Source organism: Ambystoma mexicanum, chromosome 6q (assembly GCF_040938575.1).
Source record: "Ambystoma mexicanum isolate Mex_15411 chromosome 6q, UKY_AmexF1_1, whole genome shotgun sequence".
Classification (NCBI taxonomy): domain Eukaryota; kingdom Metazoa; phylum Chordata; class Amphibia; order Caudata; family Ambystomatidae; genus Ambystoma; species Ambystoma mexicanum.
In genome coordinates, this window is record NC_090937.1 from 158,987,879 (window position 1) to 159,011,792 (window position 23,914).

At 43.4% G+C, this 23,914-nt stretch overlaps 1 protein-coding gene across 1 annotated transcript; it reads right to left on the reverse strand.

Moving 5' to 3' along the window:
- Positions 1 to 1,503: 1,503 nt before the first annotated feature.
- LOC138515466 (uncharacterized protein F58A4.1-like) lies at positions 1,504 to 18,972 on the reverse strand. The gene is made up of 6 exons (XM_069630293.1): positions 18,916 to 18,972; positions 15,411 to 15,480; positions 13,531 to 13,572; positions 13,046 to 13,087; positions 11,220 to 11,513; positions 1,504 to 1,753 (listed from the first exon to the last, which is right to left on the reverse strand). The coding sequence occupies exons 2-5, from the start codon at positions 15,462 to 15,464 to the stop codon at positions 11,232 to 11,234; spliced, it is 420 nt and encodes a 139-aa protein (XP_069486394.1). The 5' UTR covers positions 15,465 to 15,480; positions 18,916 to 18,972; the 3' UTR covers positions 1,504 to 1,753; positions 11,220 to 11,231.
- Positions 18,973 to 23,914: the final 4,942 nt, after the last annotated feature.

Here is a 23,914-nt window from a genome sequence, read left to right on the forward strand (position 1 = left end):
CCGCAGTAATGTTGTTTATGTATTGTAAAATGGACGCAGTAAGTTCATTTCGTACAATGAGTAGCACGTCCCACTGTACTGTATGACAGTGCTAACAAGAATACTTCAATGTTTGACTTTCTACTACCACGTCTCATTAACGCTCACCTTTCGAAACAGTGTTCCATAAGTGTTATAAGTGCATTGGCGCCTTCTTCGTTTAGGTTTGTTAGCGCCGATGTTCGCGTTCAACAGAAAACGAAGTAAACATGACAGACATATCGAAAGATTACGACGCACTTCACACTGTGCCACAACCAATCGGTGAAAGCACAACATGGTCGCGGGCAGCACGCCACGGAATAGCCAATTGCAATGTTCTCCACGGAGCGAACAGGGAAGTGTGACCGCGGAGTGGACATAGATATCACTAATTTTTAGAGACATGCTTTTTGATCGTTTTTAAGGGAACTACTGGATGGATTGTCACAAAATTTGCAAGAGCATGCTTTCACTCCTAATTCCCTGCCACTGCCTCAAATTTGGTGCAAAGCCGTCCAGCGGTTTGGCCTGTAGCGTGCGCAAAGTTTCCCCCCCATTCAGTCTATGGGAAAAAAAACGTTTTGGGACTCCCCCTATAACTTTGCCCCACTAGACCAAACATCATCAAACTTTGGAAAAAATTCAGAGTGGGTCATATACTTTTTTTGCCAAGTTTGGTGAGGATTCGTCCAGGGGGAGCGAAGTTATAAACCGCCCAAAAAGTGCTCTTCCTATGGAAACAGCAACTTAACCATAACTACACGGCCACTACTGTGGCCCACGTAATATATATATATATTACGTGGGCCACATATATATATATAATCTAGATTGGACAGTATATTATTTTGGACTGTTGTAAATTGTTGTTTGGGTTGCTACTGGATAACATTCACATCCCTCTACAGAGTACAGGCGTCCCTCGGCCAACGTTACCACAGAAGGTAAATCTCTTAACTGCTTCACATTTTTGATTGGGATCACTCTTGTTTTGAAGAAGCGTGAGGGCTGAGTAGGCGGATTAGCCACTTTTCATCCTTGTTCTCCTGCAGGACAGAAGTAATTTCGTTACAGCCATACCATTCATCCTAAAATATCCAAAGTGCATACCACAGAAACAGCAATAATATTACTGATATGCGCTATCTATATATGAGGTATGTATTACCCATTTCTCAGTATGTTTCTCAAAGTATGCTCCGATTGAGCTCTGTGTTGCACCCCAATTGCTATCTCAGCCGAGAATGAAGTGGAAATCCACGCGGCATTCACCACCGTGCATGAGAAACCATCTTTGCTACATCCACATTGGCTGTACAGCACACTTGAAGGAGTAGAAGGCATTCCTGACACATACAACCCTGTAGAACTGACTTTTCTGGTGTAAGACTGTGCTTTCCCCCACATGTGTGTGCGCATTTAGAAGGTCGTACATTTTCTGTTTTGATCATCATATTCTCCTTCCAAAGAAGTGTACAAAGCTTTTGGGGAAAAAGTAACCCTTTTATTAAGACAGCTATTCAATATTCTTAATAAAAGAAACACACACTTGACAAGTCTGCTTATCTACAGATGGTTTTCGAAACAAAAGGCATCACTAATGCACAGGAGCTTGATTATGTGCTTTGTTGCTTGATCATTTCCAGTGCACTGGAAGCTGCACTGATGTACATTCTGGCTTCTTTCTTCTTTCTCGTGGTCCTGGTCTGTGTTTTCTCTGTTCCTTCCTCCTCTAAAGCAAAACAGAAGACAAAACAATATGTATTATCATTTCTGCGTTTTGTGGTACATTCCGTTCACCTATGTAATGTTGCTGCTTGGCCTACAATAGTGGCATTGCAACACAGCTGATAGACCCGTAGGACTGTAATGCAATAGGAAACCCCATTTCTAAAGCCGTGTTTGTTCTCATTCGAGGGAAATGTTGAAAAAGCTTTCATTGGGAAATGTTAAGTGCAGGAAGACACTCCCACTGCACAATCCTGCTTCTGAGATGCTCGGCTCTTGTGCTGCCCACTAACGAATGCCCCAGTGCTACTCAGGTGGGCAAACACGCCCTGTAGGAGATGGTGCTGCTCAAGAATCTCTCTGCATCAGCCATTTGGGAGCATCCACAATTGTTCAGGGGTGTATACACTGCATTGCTTTGGGAACAACGATTGAGGAAGCAGCTGTCAGACACACTTCTATTAAGGGCCCGTATACTGCCATCAGTGGTTTTGATTTACGTTTACCAATAGCATCATGGGCAAGGCGCATACTTTCTACATTAAACAATATTATTTGTAAGAAATGCTGAAAGTACAGAGGAACTCTCTGTATGTGTCCTCTATAGCAATACCAGCTGACATGCAACCAATGTTTGAAGCTTCTCCTGAACCTACATCAGTATATTCCATGCCATTGATGGATACTATCTAAGCCTTTTTCAAAAGGTATTGAAATGAAGAATCTCACAAAAGTGACAACCAGAATGTCAGTACAGTGTGTGCTAACCATGAGCGTCTAGAACTTCCAGGCCATCCCCAATAGGAAAATTGAGGCATGTCCACGTTCATTTAATCTTCACAGTCAATGAGCCAAAGTCCCTTTCAAGGGTAGCTGTGCTCGGGATGTACAGGAACATCTGGTTTTCAAGGAAAAATATGTGTTTTGAGAGGATTCATGTGGAAGAAAGTGACATCGAAGAGTCTCTGTCATTCTAAAACTGAATGTATGTGTTTGTGTGCGTGTGGTGTGTGTGTGCATGGGTTATGATGGTGGTGTTTGAGACAACATGTCACATTCCAAGATGGCCGTCCGAACCTCCACAGCACTTCAGGTTGATTAGACAAAGTTAATACATCCTTGGTTACTTCAGGGATGGGGTAGGGTTGAATAACACAGAGCAAACCCAAGCCTGGTCAATTAATGTTGGTGCACCCACTCAAACATTCAATGAACGCAGAATGCATAACTCCTCTAAATGGCAGACTACATATGGGAGGTTGGAGGAGCTTTCAGACAGCATGGCTGAGCAGCAAGAGAAGCAAGAAGCAGGGAGAGGAATGGTTGTGCTGAGGGCCAGAGCAGGGGGAGGATGAGAGGAAAAGTGGCTCACAGGAGGAAGACCAGGAGATGGACACCATCAAGAGGGAGATGGGAGGCACACCACAGGGAGATATGAGGAGGAGCGAGGCAGGAAGAAGTTAGGAGGAGAAAGGCTTGAAGAGTACCATCAAGAGGAAGGAAACAGCAGGTAAAGGAAGGCACTGGTGCAGTGAGAGATGAGGAGGAATAAGGAGAACCATCTTGTGAGAACAGAGGCGGCGGTGGCATAGATTTTAGTAGAGGGTACTCTCAGGAGGAGGTGGGGAAGAACAAATGTTGGATATTGAGGTGCAGAGAACCAACACTGTATTGTACAAACCAAGGAGACCAACTGGCAGAGGGAGAGTCGGGCTTTGGAAGGGAGATCCAATGAGGCCTGATTTACAGGAGGGTCAGGGTACCAGGGCTAAAGCAGTTGAAGTCCTTACTGCCCTGGGAACAGGAGCTGGTTAGGCCCAAACCCAAATGATCTTGGTGGAGTACATAAGATGAAGGCTAGACGGTAGACAAAGACTAGCTGTAGTGAAACTCGCAACTCCCCCAATGGCACTGAAGAACACTTGCCTGGTGTTCCAGAGGGATTGCCTGTCAAGTGGAAGGCTCATTTGTGTACTTCTGAAGAGTTGGTGTGCCCATGGTCAAGCTGGAGTACAAAGGACACAGATGCAACTGAGCGTGTGACTCGCTTACTTGAGACCAATCCCAAGAAGGTGGGTGACAAGGGATTGTTCTTGGGAGGTGGCCATAAGGATGATGACCTAAACATGTTGGACAAATGGAGAAGAAGTCACTGGTCATCAGGCAACAATCTACATAGTTCTCTACAGGTAGTATTCTTGTGTGGAGCACTCCCATAAGAACGTTCAGCGATTCCATTTTGTTGACCCTTTTCATACCAACTTTTATTAACATGACCCCCGGTGACAATGCCACCAGAGGTTTTGCCCTGAGCCTTATGAACATTCCCTGCACTGATGGGTTTTCTTACCATCGCTTTCTTCCGAGACAAATCCTGCTTTTGTCTTACACTTCTTTATTCTTCTTGAGTGTACTGCACACACTTTTCTCTCTGACAGCGTGTTTGGAAACTATTTTCTATTCTTATAAAGCAGTTTTTTTCGCACTATTTTGCTTGTGTGAAGCTGTTATTGTAAGCTCAATAATGTCCATTTTATGATATGTTACACCCAAGGATATTATAAGGATGATGTGTTACCTTTAGTAACATTATAATGATGATTGGTCACCTTCATTAAGTTCTCACTACGCGCCGGTTTAACTACAGATTCTCTCAACGTCCATTCTGAGGGTTCGATGTGCTATTTTCGACAATTGAGGGCCTGCACTTCAAAAAGACAATGGGCCTCATTACAACCCTGGCGTTGGACCATGGTGCTACTAGCACCATGGTCCATGCCGGATTCCGCCATGGTGGATGGCGGATTTACCGCCCCATTCCAAGGTTGGCGGGGCGGTAAATTCCCATTCACCATGGCCCCTTCCCCATTCCGATTTTTGGCCCATAGGGCTCAATGGGAATGGGGAAGGCGCTAATTACGGCAACGTAAATTACGGTGCCGTAATTAGCACCAAGGTCCCTTAGCGGGTTGGACTTCAATGCCTGAAAAAAGCAGGTGTTAAAGTGTGAATCTGTTGTTAAGGGTTTAACGGCGCCGCAGCCTTTTACGGCGCCGTTAACCCCTTAACGCCAGGGTTGTAATGAGGCCCAATGTTTTTCTCCAGCATCTTTGGTGCAGCCTTCAGAATTCGCAAATGTCACCCGCCCTCACCCTTTAAAATAGGGGTGGGGGCTGACCCGTCGGAACCTCAATTTGCATCCCTGCAACCTCACCACCATCAACATTCATACAAGAAAACCCTGCCCCTCACTGACACACACACACATACTTTCTCACCCACCAGCCCCCTGCCTTCCAGGCAACGAACACTCCTCTACGACCCACATAAACACACTTACACTTACCCTTGCCCCACCCCCCACATTACACTTACCTTCTTCCCAGCCCCTACCCCTCCACACAACAAAAACTCACACGCAAAGTTACACACTTACCTCCCTCACCCACGGTTTCTGTCGATTATGCGGCTTTTCTAAATCTGCCTTTTTTGTTTTTCGGTAAAACAAAAAAGAGATTTTCAGTCCATACCAATCTGAGTTATTTGAACGTATTTATTTGTATTTATGTGATGAAAGGACAGCGAAAATTTCAATCAGAAAAGCAGCGCATAAGGATGCCTGAGGATGCCTAACAGAGCTGCCCCAGTTAAAGGTGTATTCCTGGTAGACAGGTGGTTAACAAAGGTGTTTTGGCCAGCAATGGAAAATGCAGTAAGTACAATGTGTGAGAGATTAGGCGAGGGGTATTAGTGTGGAGAGGCAATAAAATGGGTGAGAGCGAGGGACCCCTGCAGGGAAAGGAGGTACAGTTTGAAGGCCACTTGGAAAGCTTGGCGAATTTGAACATTAAGCTTAAAACGCGCTGGTCTTGGAAACAAGACCAAGCAGAGCAACAGAGGTTCGAATCCCGGATCGGCACTTAGAAACCGAACTCGGGTACGGTATTAGGTGCGTTATTAAAAAAAAAAAAAAATAGATACATAAAAAATATAAACCTTTCGCTGACCTGACTTTGACAGTCATGGATGGATGCAGGGAAGCGGGAACAGCAACAGGAACATGACAAAGGCTCTCATGGGTGTCCAATAATTTAGAACATAATCAATTGTAAGTATACAACATGATTTTAGCCAGGCACTGGGAGAAAAATGTAGAAGTGGGACAGTGCACACGAATTTCTATTGATGCTTGTATGACACGCATGTGCTAATCCCTAGCATTGGGGATTTTGTGGCGGTGAATGAGAAGACAAATCCTTGCATTCCTAGTAGATCTGCCACCTCACATAGGCTTCCGCGTCTGTATTTCTTTCATCCCCCATGACTGTTACAGATGATCCTGGCAACACATGTAACAGGCAAGTGACATCACAACAGTTGTGCCCACATGTTAGATTACATATGTCAGCCTTCGAGAACTTAGTACTGTAGTCTCAATGGGAGCTTTCTCCCAGTTTCCACGGTACCTCTTTCTAGCCTGTGCACGTCTTTCTGGGATATAGGCCAGATGAAGTATGGAGTCCTTCACCACCATTTCACTTGCAGGAGTCAGGGACAGCAGGACCGGTTAGTCTGGTTCGAGGTCTTCCTCTTCAATTTTGGAATTGCCCAAATTCCCATAATCGGCTTGCTTCTCCATCTTGTACAAGCCACCGTTTACTCCAGGTGACCTTTTGTAGGTCATTCTGTGCCGTGACCATTGATCCTTGCTAGCGCTACAAACCATGATTTGCAAATAACTTGTCAAAGACGGGCATCCAAGTGTCAGCTGCATCTGAAGAAAGAATTCCACCTTCCTTCCCATGTGTTGAGTGTTCATCAAGTACTACAATTAAATGTTGATAATGTATTGCCATCCCAAAAGCAACACCGATTGCTTTCCAGGGAGTCTAATTCCTCAATGGAGATTCCAGGAGCCATTTTGGATTAATTGCTCTTGTCACTTGACACCACATGCATTTCTGAATCATGGCACCCACCATTGTCTCCAGCTCTGGGAGCCAGACCTTCTCCCAAAGAAACATTTCATTTTTCTGTTTCCTTGGTACAATGCGTGGGCAAGTGACGTTGCTGTGTCACACAGGGTGGCAGGAATAACAATGTGCATGCCTTTCAGTTGATGCCCCACACTTGAATTGAATAGTTAGTCTCTGACCATCCACATTGCTTGCAGGGACTCTTTTGCTTCTTGTGTGTAGTGAGAATAATGAGATGGCAGATCTTGGCACTTGCTTGTGCTTGAATACCTAGAATATCCTCATCTTTAATCATTGAAATGCCTACATCATCCAAGGGCATGGATACTGGAAAATGCACTTGCATCATCATGTTTATGTATTCTCCAGTTTAAGTCTTCCACACTCGCACCGATGGCACCACACAGCTTTCTGTGGCTAGGTCAGATATTTAGAGGCCACCGAAATTCACCATGCCCAGAAGGCCTCTGATCTCAGATGGAGTGGAGAGAGCCCCAGTCGCTTGCATATCCATCTCTTTTCGTGGGGCAGCAGAGATACCATGATGGAAATATATATTTGCCAAATGCAATCTGGGATTGAAAGAAGGTACATTTAGGGCCTCATTACGAGTCAGGCGTTAAGGTTTTTACGGCGCCGTAAACGGCGCCGACCCTTAACGCCTGATTACAAGGTCCCTTTGCGGGATGGTGATTTTAACGCCTGCTTTTTGCAGGCGTTAAAAACCATGCCGCAAAGGGACCTTGGTGCTAAGTACGGTGCCGCAATTTGCGGCACCGTACTTAGCGCATTCCCCATTCCCATTATGCCCTATGGGGCAAAAATGGGAATGGGGAAGGGCCATGGCGGAAGGGGGAATTACCACTCCGCCAACCTCGGAATGGGGTGGTAATTCCCCATTCCGCCATGGCGGAGTCGGAGAGTTACCGGCATGGACCATGGTGCTATAGTACTCTGTAGGTCTGCACTGATGTTGTGTCGATGTATATACCACAATCCGAGGGGAGGCCTCCCTCAGCGCCTTCCGCAAAATCATGAAAACCATCTTATTCACATAGGATGCCTCGCACCAGTTGAATACATATCATATGTTCCTAATGCATAACTGTATTGTAATGGCTAACTGTACCAACCAAAATATCAGCTATATGCCTTTTGGAATTCATAATGCACTACTGAATGCCTCCATTCCTGTAACTAAGCTCTTGCGAGTAACAGCGCCTCAATGCCCATGGGCTACTTGCGCGCTATATAAAAATAAATAAATAAATACATAAATACATAAATAAATAAATATATCTGCAAACCACATCCAGTTGCTGGGGCTTTTGTGCTAGATCAATGGGGGACAACCACTTTTTTTGGGCCCGTCACTTTCTCTATGATGCCTTCCTCGTGAAACAAGGGTGACTCCTCTCCACCTTCTTGTGAAGATAAAAAAGGTGCTCTTCTGTGGCCTATTGCTACTGACAGGACTGTGGGGCATTTATGGGCCTATGTTTCCTTGAGGAATTCTATTCCTTGAAATAGATCATTGCATTCTTGCAATACCAATTAAATATCTTGTTTGTGTACTCCAAAGGCCAAGTGTACAAGACCCAGTGCTTCACCTTTGTCACAGCTCATCAAAATGCCTTTCACTTTGGTGGTGAACTTGACCTTCAGAATGTGCTGTTCATGGTTGACATCTGTAGTGAAGTCACCTTCTAGTGGAAATAGTTTAAAGCATCTAAATGTAAATAAGTTTAACTTGGCCGCCACCAGTTGTGGTGAGGGGTGGAGTGTCTCAAATTGACGTGATACCATCACGTTTACCAACACCCCTGTGTTGATGAGAACTTGCATATCTACCCACCGAAAGGGTATCTTGCACCTGGGTTTCCTACTGCTTCTTGGTTTAGTTGAAAATATAGTTGACATGAGGAACGCTGCTGCTCTGTGATCGGCATCTGTGGGAAGGTGTGGCTTTGTTGTTTCGATAATCTCTACTTCACATTTTGCCAGGAGTTCAGAATGTTCCCTTCAGTATAAGTACCATAATGACCAGTGGCCCCATGGTTTGCTTCCATGAACCTCCTATCTGTGACTAGGCATAGGGATGGGTTATGCTATTTGTTAAGTGGAAGCAAAACATGTTTTGTGTTCTCTATGTAAACTGAAGTTAGAATGGCTTGTTTTACTCTACATGGCACTTATTCTGCCTATCGACTACTCCGAGGGCCTATTTGTAGGTAAGGTAAAGAATGGACAGTTAGAGATGATGCCAAAAATAAACCTGAAATAGGGTGCACGTAGTCCACGTGCTTTTTGTGATTTCATAGGTTTTGATGCATTTTCAAAACTTCACATGCCTGAGTGGGAGTGGAGTGGGTGGAAGGGAACTTGCATCTGGTTGAGCACTGTCAGTCCAAAGACCTTTTCCCAAAAATCATTTAGGCTTCTGATCAGTTGACATAAATTGCAAACTAATCTGGGAATGAGTGATCCTTTAATACAGGAGGTAGCAGGCTTTGGCTCTCCACATGTTTTGGATTACAAATACCATGAGACCAAGCTAGCATAGTTATTAGTAAGGGGTCATGGGAGTTGTAGTCTAAAACATATGGAAATCTACAGACACCTCCTCCGTTGGCTTCTTTAATGTTGTCTCTAAAGTCATCTTCCTTGTATCTGGCACAATTAGTGAATCTTAAGAAGACCTGGCATGCAAGCCACCCGTCTATGAGTAATTGGGAAGATGATAACCACCCAGCTGTTAGGTGGCTGCAGGCTGCGTGTCCCGGGTCATACCCTAATACACCCCTGTCTGTAGTCATAAGCAGTGTGCATGGTGATCCTTACACTGTATTTAAACAATGCTGAAATGTGAAATGACAATTCCTACAAACAATGTGCTGTTGACTTAAATGCAAAGGAGCTCATTTTCTTTAACTGAGTAATTTGGTGGTGGCGACCCCTTACGATTAAGCTTTAACGTAAGCGGGTCCCAGCCGCATCTTTTTCATCATTTGCACTGTGGGGTGCAAATGTAAAGGCCGAAATGTGGCGGAAAAGCATGTACAAACGTGCAGATGCTGGTGCATTTGTATAGTGGCGAGGAAGGAGGAGGCGGAAACGCACGGTTCGGTCCGCCTCTCCGCCTTACAAATGCGTGAAAATAAGCCATGGTGTGTTTGGAAGGTGGTAAAGCTTTACTCAAGTCTTTTACGCCTTTTAATCACATTACAGGTCTGATGAACATTAGCCCCATGATCACCTCAACGTGAACTGACTGATCAGAGGACTGGTTACAACAGGAAAGACCTATTGCTTGAACGTCACAAAGCTCTAGCTTGAATGTCAGACTAATGGGAAGGAAAATCACATTATCAAGTTGGTAAACTTATTTGTCTTCTAGATGGCTTGCAGTCTCACTACAAATGCAATGCTCAATGCAGACTCAGATAAGAGGTTTAGTATCCAGGCAATTTAAAAAACAGGCAGTCCAAATACAACACTGCGTACACTCACACATCTATGCCCGAATGAGAACTGCCATCGCAGCATTGCCACACAAAAGATATCTAATAATATTTAAGCCAGTTTCGAAAAAACATATATTTTTTAAAACATATTTGTATTAGTTTTCCAAAATGAAACATCAACAATTTCCCCGTGTTCCTCCTCCCGCCTCCCATTACCCTCCTCCTGCTAGAAGTAGCATTTCCCCCATCCTGTCCTTTTCTTGTGATTCAGGATCCGAATAAGTCCAGAATTCTAATCTTATAAGGGCACCATTGTATCATGTACTGGGGATCAGTACTGTCCTTCCTACAAAAAGAACTATTTTAAGGTAAAAATGCATTTTTTAATTTACGTGAATTATAGGTGAAAAAAGATATCTGTTTTAGAGTTAAAATATCTATCTATATTTACTTGCCTCAAAAACACCCCTATGTTTAATAGGAATAACACTTGTTACTCCTTAAAAATGGTTTACTCCCAACATAAAAAAATAAAGAGTGAAATACTCCCACTTCAAAATCTTTTCTGGCGTCGTGGCTGGGTGCTTAGCTGCCACTCAAGCTTGTCGTACACGAGTCATGAAAAGGTGCTTTTGGCTATGTCTGAACACAACTGGATGGCAACACCTGTGAACCCAAATTGCTATTATAATACTGTTCGCAAAGGATGACTAATGACATTTCTAGACTTATTGTAGACTTAGAGGAGGGCTTACCCATTTTATGGTCTCCGTCTGAAGTGTTGCACAACACATTGACATCGTCAAATGGCGTTCCTATATCATGTGACCATGTGGTATCTGGGGACGCTAACACATAAAAGATAGACTTGGATCGCCCTGTATCTCAATCCTATGTTCTACCTTTTAAGGACTTTAAGGCAGACAGCTAGTCTGTGGTACTCAGTGTGCTCACTTGAAGGGACAGGAGAAGAAACTTTTCTCTTAAGCATTTGGCATATTACACACATGATCTGGAGTGCATCACATACCTGATTCCATTATTAGCCTTGAGCTGTGGAAGGTGTAGTGGGAGTGGTGGTGGTTGGAGTAGTGGTGGTTGGCGTAGTGGTGGTTGGAGTTGTGGTAGTTGGAGTTGTGGTGGTTGGAGTTGTGGTAGTTGGAGTTGTTGTCGGGGTAGTAGTTGTTGGAGTAGTTGTGGTTGGAGTAGTGGTCGGGGTAGTAGTTGTTGGAGTAGTTGTGGTTGGAGTAGTAGTACGGAAACGACGATGATGATGATAACCTTTGCGATTATACTTTCGCCTTCTATATCCCCTTTCATGTGACTGCAACAAAACAAACATACATCCTCATATAAAAGTGAAACAGCCTGAGAGTGGATTACTATAAAGCTACAGACCACATGGGTTCACGTGGTTTTCTATCACTCTTCTATTTTGCATGTTGACTCACGGTATCCAAATCATACGAATGCAAATGTGAGCATTATTGTTTACACTGATTAACTTTATTTCCCATATATAACATAGATGCCCTTAAATGCACGAACACATTTTGCAATGGCAGCCGATGAAAGCACCAGAGGAGGAGTGTTACTTGTTGTTGCCTTTGGTGGAAGGAAAGGTGCTTCTATGTTCTTTCATCGTCTGTCATTTTTACGACTGTCTTTTAAACTAGTACATTACGAAAAAGGTCATCAATTTGTTTTATTTTCCAGTGGGGTTCCACCCTAACCCTCCACCCCAACCTATTTTTAACTATCCCCGACCCCCCAAACCCGTATCTGCCCTTTCCCACCCCCTCATAAATGTCAATAACTTTTTTTTGTAATTTTATACTCGTTTAAAAGGCAGTCGTAAAAATGAATGTCGATGACACAACGTTATGCCGGAAAGGCAATGTGGGTAGTGACTAATGTAAGCTTGTATAGGTGTATGCATGTGTGGTATTTAGTGCAAACCTAGCGACATAGCAGCGAGTGCTGTGCAAAGGTAAATAAGATCTCAATAAGGCTGACGAAACACAGTGGTATTCTCCTAGGATGACGGGTAGGCAGGCACAGGTATAGGCGCTACAAGATCCTTGGCACTTGGCAATTGTAATTAATTTTTCAGCTTATTGTAGAAGTTAAACATTGCAGCTTCGAACTACTCAAATCAAGTCCAAAATTGACTGCCGTTCCCAAGCAGTGTCGGCAAATGCTATAGTTATTTGAAAAGTTAAAAACGGTCCATTTGATGTAACATATACATCTTAAACCAAGGCAGAGCGTTTTGCACCATTGCCGATTAATGGCTGGTGGGTCTCGGGGAGCGGGAGGGTGCAGTGTGAATAGGAGTAGGATTGGAAGAGATTCACATGAGCGCTGCAATAGAGGAGAGACCTGGGTGGTTTGGGTACAGGGGAAAGAGGGCATTGTGTGGTAGACTATAACATGGCAACTGTAAGAGGTGAGGTAGAAGTGCTACTGAAGGAAGAATACACAGGCGCACAATGCCTTGCTGCACATCTGCTCTGTTGTGTCCTGCACATTGCAGTTTTTTGGGACTCTCTTTATTTCGAATTAGTATATTTTCTACAATTTGGTTCAAACAATCACTTAGTAGAAGCAGACTCGCATTTTTACTACATTACCCCCTTGTTCTACACAATTCTCAAAAATATTTCTTTTTAATGGTTTACTTGTTATGCTACATGTTTGATTATATCCTATAGAATGTAAACCCTGCATTAATAGTTGCATGACAAGGATTTTGATTTGTGAATGTTTGAAATAAAATGGATAATGAAAGGCCATACACATTCCTGAGAAGAACAAGAAACACGGATCCCTTTAGAAAGGTGATTTTGCACTTACGTCGGAAGCACTTCGATCCTCCCGCTGCTTCTCTACGGAAGCCTGCAAGTATCACAAGGAACAAAGGAAGAACACTCAAGAATGAGAAGGTAGAAGGCAAATCAAAGATCACAACTACATGCATTTCCAGATCCTGCTTCCTCTGTAGTCCAATGCAATGGGTTTAAGCTAGAGACTGGATACTTACTTCTTCTCTTAGTAGGACTGATCTAAAAATGTGTCTTGTGGCTGTTCGTAAAAATGTTTTTTTTTAAAAAGCAATTACATAATTAACATGACTTCCCAATTTATTGGCCACACAGATTAGGCACCAGTGGTGAAATTATCATATAGATCGCTTTTTTACTCTATGCTTAAACTTGCATCACAAGAAATAATGATTTTGTGAAATTATTAACTGCTATAAAATGAAAATAAATTTGATACAACTAATATTGATGAATGCAAGAAAAAGGAATTCATTGAGAAGGCGAGAGCCCACTTACGCCGCCAGCACTTGTATCTTCCTTTTCATTCTCTGCAGAGTTCTGCAAATAATGCCAGGGACACAAGATGAAGCATTCTGAATTAAGTAACGAGGAACACAAACAAACATTCACAATTCCTATGTTCATGATATGTAATATGTTTTACTGGCAAGTCTACCTCCAAACTCGCATCCGGGTCCGGCACCGGCGAAAGGGGAATTACTGGGTCATTCCGACCTCAGCGGACCCAGTAATTCCCCTTGCGCGGGTGCTGGGCCCGCTACATCCCCATTCCCATTTGAGCCCCCATAGGGCTTTATGGGAATGGGGAGGGTGGTAGCAACGGTACCGTCAATAACGGTAGCGTTACTACCATTAAGTTCTGCTCACGGATGCCGGTACAGCCACCAGGTCAGACCTTGTGGCAGCAAGGGCACCCGCGAGTAGAAGCCCTAGTATGGCGGTACACTAGCAACAGTGCCGGTAGCGATACTGGCACCATTGTTGCCTTACCACCATACGCATAATGAGGCCCATGATGAATGCATGTATGAACGGGCCAGTCCAGTCCTCTACTGTGTTTGCAGATAAGTATTAGAAAAGCGTTGACAACAAAATCAAAATTAAATCTCCAGACAACTCTGTTCCTTTGAACCGTTCAGCAGAACATGCCATACACTTACTATAATAATCTGTAGCATGTCAATCATGCCCTTTCATTTCCTAAGAATTACATTTTTAGCCCTAGCACTGTTGCCTAAAGACAAACACTTGACAATTGTTTATACCTCATTTGTGGCTAGTGAAATAATGTCTTTAGGGGCTAAACCATGAATACCGGTTTCATGAACCATCATTACACTGTCAATAGAGTGTGAAGATCTCCAAATATGAATGGGTTGATCATCCCAAAAGTCTAATGTTCCACTCAGATTTGCTGTCATTTCCACTGTCTGCGGACCCAAACAGTGGGACGCACTCCCTCTAACTATAAGGCGGGAAATGCAACCATCTCTGGTGCAGGGCTTTGCTGAATCCTGACTCCTCTCTGGTTCATCAAGTCCTCCCTGGAGCGATGGCCAGCAATAAGAGGACATTTGGTTTGCAGTGTTTGCTTTAGAAGTCATCTCACCAACGGACTGCCTGGCTCACTCACTCACTCATCTCACTCACCCACTCAGCCCCATTGAGTGGGGCTTTTTGACATAGGGTCAAAGAAAACGAATTGAACGGTTGAACAGAATATGACGAGGGAAAATGAGCTGAAGAAAGAGGCCTGGAGTGAGTTAGGAAAGCCCGTGAGTGTTTGAGGGTGAGCAGGGAGCGGCGTTCCATGGACTACCATGACAACAGAGCGCTGAATGGAAGATGGATGATAGAGGTATGAGAGCGCCTTATAGATGTAAAATAGTCTGAAGCCCAAGTGAGCGATCAGAATGAGATGAAGATGAATGCAAAGACTCACCTTCAGGAGAAACCACAACACACATATTCTTTGAATCTCCTAAAAATTGAGAACACTTAGAGAAAGAGCCACACACGTGAATAGAAATACACAGGAGAGTGTAGGCGACAAGTGAAGGCAGGGTGGCCAGGGGGGTGCATCAAGGGTGGCTGCAAGGCTTTCACCCCCACCATTAGCAGTGGAATTATTCCTCTGTGCTTCAGCTTTGTCATGTTGGACACATTCAATTAAACGCTGGTCACTCATATTTACCCTTACGTTTTCGGAAGGTTTATAGATACGAAAACACAGCAAATTAACACATATTCCGATGAGATCAGACTGCACTGAGAATGCTGTTTCACGTGTGTTAGGCCACTTGCAGCACGTGCCACTGTGTGGTGGTGGTTTGCCCGATGCTCTCTATTACTGTACCACATATTCTGCCACTTACCGCCATGCAAATAGCTACCGCCAAAAAGCAGGCCACCACAAGTAGAGTCCTCATTGTGTATGAGCTGTCCCTGAAAATAAATAAATAAATAAATAAATAAATAAATAAAGGGGACATAGTTATAGGGACCTTTTCATATACTGCATATTTCTTTCCTAAGATTTGAACACGAGGGGTTCAGTAAATACATGTTTTAACTGATTGAGAATTATTGAAAGGTGCTGTGGATTGATGAATATAGCTGAGGTGCGCGACTGCGCATGACATCCAGGGGCCAGATTACAGAAACTTTGCACCGGTGCAAGTGCAAAGTTGCACGGTATTAGCACTAGGGCAAAGTTTGCCCTATTTTTAAAAACACTAGGACATATTAGAAAACTATTGCACTATGACAAATGCACCTTGACATTTTATAGGCACCTGGGAAAAAATTGCCCTAGTGCAAGATACATTTTGGATGTGTTTTTCACCAGGGCAAAGTTTGCCCTAGTGCTAATACCATTCCGTATTAGCACTAGGGCAAACTTTGCCCTGTTGCAATAACGCAGTGAAAATCTATCTTTTTTGCCCAAAAGCAATTTTTGCCCTATGCCTACACCATACCAAATTGCACTTGTCATGGTGCAATTGTTTTCCAATATGTCCCAGTGTTTTCAAAAATAGGGCAAACTTTGCCCTAGTGCTAATACTGTGCAACTTTGCACTTGCACCGGTGCAAAGTTTCTGTAATCTGGCCCCAGGTGGATAAATGCATAATGAACTGCACCTTTCTTACCATTTACACATGTCATAAATGACACATTCAATCAAAAATGTTCCAGGATGGCCAATCTTAAGATGATGTAGCCTTTCTAATATCAATACAATTTCAACATCTGAATAAATACAAGTTTTCTGCTGTTACAACCATTACAATGATGTGTTTAAACCTTTGTCATATGTAAAACAGAATCAATATTTGAAAATGCACCAACATGTTTCAAGTGGCCCATCTTATGATGCCATGTCCCTTATTTCTAACTCACTGAACATTTACATTTAGATAAGTGAACATGATTTGAACGACATTTTGCTTCAAAAGGATACAGAAAAGAATATTTATTAGGGTGCTGTGGATCTTCTATTATATTATGTGGGCGAGTCCTGGGCAGTCTAGAAATGCTTCTGCTGAGGTCGGTGTTCAGAATCCTCAGCACACCCAGGGGAATTCCCAATTCCAGTGAGAAGTGCAGTGCCATGAAACAACAGAAGTGAACACAGCAAGGGATGTTATGGGTCACACTCCTAGCTATGCTTTGGTCACCGAGAAGACACATTAGGCTTAGTTCAGATTTGTAAACATGAAATCTGAAGGTGTTTAAATGAAAATTGCAAACATTCACTCTGTATCTGGGCGCTTTCCTTTGATTTAGGGTGATCTCGATGATTTTAAAGAGTCTGCCTCTGTGTCTGCCCAGAAGTGAAAGTAGGTTGTAAAGTCAATGGGCCTCATTACAAGTCCAGCGGTAGCCGTGCCGGTAAAACCGGAAGGCTGCCGCCGGACTTGTGAATTTTTCCTGTGCCTGGCTTTACGGAAACAACAGGGGATTACGACCCCGGTGTTCCTGGAAGTCAGGTACCGGAAAATCATTAATCCCCATTCCCATGGGGATGACGGTAGCACCGGCACCATTAATAACGGTGCCAGTGCTTCCGTGAAAGTCTGCGGCCAGCTGCCGTCCCGCCTGCCAGGTCAGACTTGGCAGGCGGTCCGATATCAATGGTGCCAGCAGGCTTACCGGCACCGTTGTTACCGGACCGGACCGGCACACTCCTAATGAGGCCCAATGTTTCTTAATTTACAAAGCGCCTGAGAAAAGAACATGTTCTATGAGATCCAATGAGGTTTATTTGTCACCGTAAAAACAACAGGTTTTAATCTTTTCCGATTTGATGCATTCACTCTTGATGCTTTTTCTTCAAAAGTCTTAGTATCCTGTCATGTGCTCATCGTGGAGCTGTACTGGGCCTCATTACGACTTTGGAGGTAGCCATGGCGCTATGGCTGCCTCCGAAATCGTGTCCACGTCCGGTCTGGTGGAGGGGGGACCTTAAGGGACATTCCGCCCTAGATAGACCCGGTGAGTCCCCATTCCAAATGCCATTCCCCATTCCCATTTGAGCCCCCATAGGGCTCAATGGGAAGGGGAAGGCTCTAATAACGGGCCCGCTGATTGCGGGCCCGTTATTACCTCCAAGGTCCCTTAACGGGTCCCGTAAAGAACGTGTGGTCAGATCACACGTACTTTACGGTCCCTGCAAGGGACCTCAGAATCTCCAGAATCTCCAGTCTCCTTACTGGTGCCCGGTATCCCTTACCGCCCACCTCGGAATGAGGCCCACTGTATCTTTGTGTGCTCTATGATGTCTCTTTGTGTCCTCTTAATGTGTCCTTGTGCCCTCTACATTGGGGCTCATGGGACATTTTCTTTTCTCAGGTGCTTAGTAAACTAAGAAACTAAATACAAAGTCCTGTTGTACTGCAAACATGACTTTGTACTGACTTTGCACTGCAAAAATACACTTTCATGAATCAAGGTTTGTGTTGGCAGTCAAGGTCCGTTTTCAGCAGTGCAAAGTCACTTTGAACCATGCAAAAAATACCATGAATCAGGCCCATAAATTCATAAACTACAAATACAAAACAAGTATCACTATTTAAAAAACACACTTCAAAACAGCACTCTGCCTACCTCGTCACTGAAAAAAAATTTAACAATACACATCATGCCGCTATAAATGAAGGATTTGACATTTCTTCGATCCAAAATAAAATAAACTGTGGTGCAGGAACAACTAAGACAACACAGTGAGGGCCGTTTTTATAAAAAATGCAAACTGCTTGCAGGGGACCACCATGGTTAGCATTTACGTGATGTTCTAACACAAGACGAGTGCAGAGTTGGAGAGGAAAAGCAGGCACATGTGCCTTTCCTCTTCCTCTGCTCTCATATTCTAAAATAGTGAATGCTGATTTGCCGACAGCCGTTACTTATGAATTCCCCTGGAATGTCCATGCTTTTGGCAGGTGCTAAATGGAGGCGGGTTCTGCGGGAATCCATTTGTTTTACGCCTGCATGATAATCACAGAGGAGGAACGCACAGCAGAGATGTGAACTCTGCTTCCTGTCCCTACTCCACCTTGCAAATATTTTAAAATGGCTGGAGAGGAAAATGAAGGCGTAAATGCTTTATTCCTTTCTTTTACACCTTTTCTTTTTCTGCACTCCCACATCACCCTGAATATGTCTTACATGAAATCAATGAAAAGTCATTTTTCATTTTAATGATGCATATCATGACAGATAAACCCAATTCATGTCATTATATTTTAAAATCTTGTAGAACACAAACATTATTTATCTTATCCTAAAGACTGGGATTACCATCAATTGGACACCAACGCCTTCTTGATCTAATCATCATGCCACGGCATGCGATGCGCTGCACTAACGCAGCCACTTACCTTCCCCGAGTAGTGACGTGAATGATCCTGTTGCCTGTGTTGCTGAACTGATGTTTGAAAGCAGAGCATGCATTGCATTTATAGTGTTCTTTGAAATGGTGCCTTGTTTCAGGGATTAACACAAATTAGTGCACAATGGGACTGTGGGTGTAAGAATCCCTCCCCACTTAACTCTCGATGTGTTCCCCTGTCAACAGTCCCTAAACACAAATAACTTCGCAAGAGGCTGTGGCTTTGTCTTTTGAAATTTTGGGCCAGACAGATGACTTTGTTTGAGACGTCACAATATGAGACACTTGGTTAGCATTAACTATGATCTTTTTGATAATTGTATAATTGTTCCAGAGATAGATATTATCCCCAGTCAGGATCACAGAGACAGGCTGTTCTTTGTTTTTTTGAGTTATTCAGCCCCACCTTTCCTGGTCCAACAGTGACTCCCACACTTGCATTGCTTTGAGCAACACAAGATTTCTGAGACTAGTGGGGATCACGGAGGTACTTGAAATCTATGCCGTGCCTACAAACATAACATATGCAATGTGGCAATATTGTAAGTAAAATAGGGCTCACTTGAAGAAATTGTTTTTCAGCTGTTATAACTCCAATACAGTTTAGTAAGCACACATCTTGCTCAAGACTGTCTGCATCGCCTACAAAGCAATCCCAACGGAAACACCACTTGACCTGACTGAGATACTCACCATCTCTGGAGGCGAATGCACCACAAGAAGTCCCAATACTTCTAAACTGCAAGCAAAGAACTTCAAGGGGGGACCTTGAAAAGTAAGCCTTTTCCTGCTATGACTACTGCCTCTCAAACAAGCAACCAACATAGATCAGACTGACCCCATTCATTCCCCACTTCAGAAAGGACCCGAAGACCCCCCCTTACAAAGAATTCCTCATGAATTGCAGATCACTCCTCTCAACTTCACTTCTATACTTCCCCTCGGGTGCTCCCCCATCCCAAGCTCCTCCTACCCATTCCAGAAACCTCTGCCACTGCAGCACCCTACTTGTAAGCCCCTCTGGACACATCCCCATATGTATGGTACTCTGTTGCTTTCCAGATAGGTGCGCTCTTTATACATTCCATGCATAGCCACACACAGTATAGGATGCAACAGTCCACAGGGAGAATATTACATTTTCTGATCAACTCTTTGCTAGTCCAGTTAAACCTATGTGCAAGCACCAATTGACATATTAGGACAAAATGGCACTCGGTTGAGGAAAAGGCAGCTTCACACTCCAAGTGATGGGTTCCAACACACACATATACACTCAATAGTAGAGGTTTCTGAAGTCTCAAAAACATTGGGCAAACTCACTGCAATTCATTTCAGTGCAATACCTCTAAAGGGAAGATACATTTGCTTTGTGGTTAGGTAACACCTGGATCCAAAAGAGGAGGCCATGTTTGAAGGCACAATCTGTCCACCTAGACAAGACGTTTATGAGGGTGGGCGGAAGAAATGTGTAATTTACCAGACAAAAAATACATAGAATTTGCTCTTTTTTGAAGACCAACTCAATTCTCCCATATTTACTAACAATGCTGGAGATCATTAATAAGTCTATCACACTTACTATGTACCTACCAGAAATAATAAGGGAAACTGTGAGGAGCTTTATCAGCCCCAGTGATTGAGCTCAACCTCTTATGTGATTCTGTATAAAGCATGTCCACCTCCACTGCTGTTAAAAGTCAACGAGAGAAGATGAATGAGGCCTAGTTTGATTGAGGCATGTTTGACCTAAAACATTAAAGCTTTATTTTGATAATCACAAAAACATGTGGACGTATCCGTTCTTTAAGCCTGTTGCTGAGAACAACAGTGGGCCTCATTACGAGTCCGGCGGTATCCATGCCGGAAAAACCGTCAGGCTGCCGAAAGACCCGGAATGAATTAATGCCTCCATGATTGCCGGAATCACCGGGGCATTACAACCCCGGTGAGCCAGTAATTCTGGAGGCGTATTTCCGTTAATCCCCATTCTCATGGAGTCCATGGGGATGGGGACAATGGAAACTCTGGCACCGTAAATAACAGTGCTGGTGTTTCCATTTCTGTCTGCAGGCTGGTGGCGTTACTCCCGGCACGTCAGACCTGGCGGGAGTGACACCACCCGCCTCCAGAACTCGTAGTCTGCCAGTCCGGAGACAACGGTGGCAGCGGTTTTACTGCTATCGTTGTTTCCGGACCGGCAGGCTTGTAATGAGGCCCAGTGTCTTTAAACAGCACTGGCAGAAATGGTCACACATGGGCCAATTTGCGAGTTTATTGGTGTGGTAAAAAAGTTGTGGTAATTCCGTTACCACAATTATTTTGTGCAGTGACACAATTAGTGCTGTTGTTACCGCTCCCTCGAGTTTGGAGGCAAAGTGGAGTATGTACCTGCAGTACCATGGTGGAAGCAAAGCCTCCACTTTTCCTCCACAAATCAGATTACTACTCATGGTAATTCCCCCAAAATACCATGGAGTCACATGGACTCCAAAAATGGAGATGTACACTACCTCGCCACCGACTTGTAATTTCAATGTAAATCCGTGAGACCAAATGGCATAAACAATAACCTATTTTGGCAGTATTTTGGCAGATTTACCTCCAAAATATTGCCAGACTCTTAATGATGCCCAATGTCTCTTTGAAGTACCATGTGTTGGGGAGTATACAAGCAACTTGTGGAATCTAGGCACATGCTTCAAATTTAAAAAAAAATCACAAAGCTAAAACTGTCTATATCTTTATCATGGCAGCAACATTGACTACAAAATATATATTTTAAATATGTAGTTATTAATGAATTGCCTCTTTTGTATCACTTTGAAACAGTGAGTGGAATAATTAAATGTTTATTTTCTCAGCCACTGATTTTTGCATGTTAATGCAATCTAACCCCCTGCTGGTCTAATGGTATGTAGGTCACATGATCTGAGTTAGGCTGCAATTTCATCTATAGGAATGAAGTGTGAATCATCTACCTGAGCATCACCATAGTTCTCGGCAATGTCATACCAGAATCCCATCTACTGGACAGTGAGTGGGACTGATAGGGACATTGTCACACCCATATGTCATGGTTCTGATAGCCCTAGATTGTTTTATATGTATTAATATGAAATTATGCAGGTAATTCAGTTTCTGAAAGGGCGCTCTGGTAATCAGCCCCACTTTCACATTGTCCCCCGCCATAATTATAGTAAACACATGCCTTATAAATCGGGCCCTTAATGGCGAAGGTACATATTACCTGCAGCAACAACGCTGTCGCTCTGTGCAAGCATGGTCAATCAGCTCTTCCTTGGATTTCCAGGTATCAGTGCCAAGATACCGCCGAGCTACGTTAGGCAGTAGTGCCTTTTCCATCGTAGCTGTACGATCTTGGAATAAGCTCCCTCTAATACGTCAACATATTACAGATCACCTAGCCTTAATCTGTCAGATGAAAACTGGCCTATTTTAGTGTTTGTCATTGGTCGATTTTAGCCTTGTTCCCACTGGTTCTCTTTAGCGATATGATGTCGTTCAGTGTAAGTGTGCTTTGTAAATCCGCTTATCATAACAACATTACACATGTGCCTTGCTGCAATCTAGTCACATGACAACAACGGCTCTGCTCTGGCACAGAGCATGTTCAGTGGCAGGGTCGGACTGGGACAAGAAATAAGAACAGACACCCCAAAAAAAGTGGCCCACCTCCCGCCTCTAAAAAGTGGCCCTCAAACCATCATCCATGAATCGTGTCAATTCACGACTTTACAGAAACTGCTATCCCAAAAACTCACACCTGGATGATTTGCCCTTTGCAATAGGGTGACCAACTTTTCAAAATGGTTTCACAGGACACTTTACATGTGGAGCCTCAGGAATGGTTTGTAGCGTGCAAGATTTTATACAGCGCCATTAGTTTGCCCCAATATATGGATACTTTTGTTTACATATGACTGTTGTGATGTTTAAATGTCCTGTCCTCTCTGGGTACAGAGCAGTCGACCATTGACTAATGACGGTTTATAGTCATTAAATCGAAAGCAATAATGTCGAAAGTCAAAATATAGAAAAAATAATGTCGAAAAAAAAGTCGTATTTCTTTTTTATTACGTTTTATTTTTTCGAAATAGGGTGGTTCCCCCAGCCCACTTTTTTATATTTTTTTTTATTTTAGCCCTTTTTTACTAAACCCAAAAAATACATATAAATAAAAAAAATTAAACATTCAATTTTTTTTTTCAACTTTTTTTTAGACATTTTTGACATTCAACTTTATTGTTTTGACTTTTTGACTGCGCACCCTAATGACAGCACACCTAGTGCACATCATTTTATGGGCTTAGCCATTCTTGTATGACACGTGTATTTTAGGCCTTACCGTTTCAGGTCTGTTTTTGGACTCGTTTTGCCATAATGTGTCCATGAGTGTGAAATACATGGAAGGGGGCATACAATTCACTGCAACTTCACAGGCCTCCGTCCTAGGGAACATCATGTCACAACAACATCTGCGACACACCGCCCTAATCATGCATTTACTGACTTCACCATTTAGATTATGCAAATTATGAAACCTCAGTATGGCGCAGAATGCATAATGACTTTGGCATGTAGGTAAATGTGTGAGAACTACATGCGGCGAATGAACAAAGAGGCGCATCCGCTGTTCTGTCATCAGTATCCCAAAGATGAGCCCTGCTGGCAGTAATTCACAGAGTACAGTAACACATTACAAGAATGTTTATTTGTTGATCCACTTGACAGCTCAGCACTCGCTCACCAAGAATGCTAGGTCTTTTTCGAGACTGGCTGCATCATTGCAATTTGTCTGGTTTTAAAGTGGTTCCCTGCTAGAATGGGTCTTTTCCTGTTTACTTGAGGCTGAGTATGTCGTTGCGCACTTATGATTAAAGGAATAGTAATGGTTACCATTACATCTATTTGATATTCCAATAAAAGTCTGCTTCAGCGAGACATGGGCAACCACTCAGAAAAGT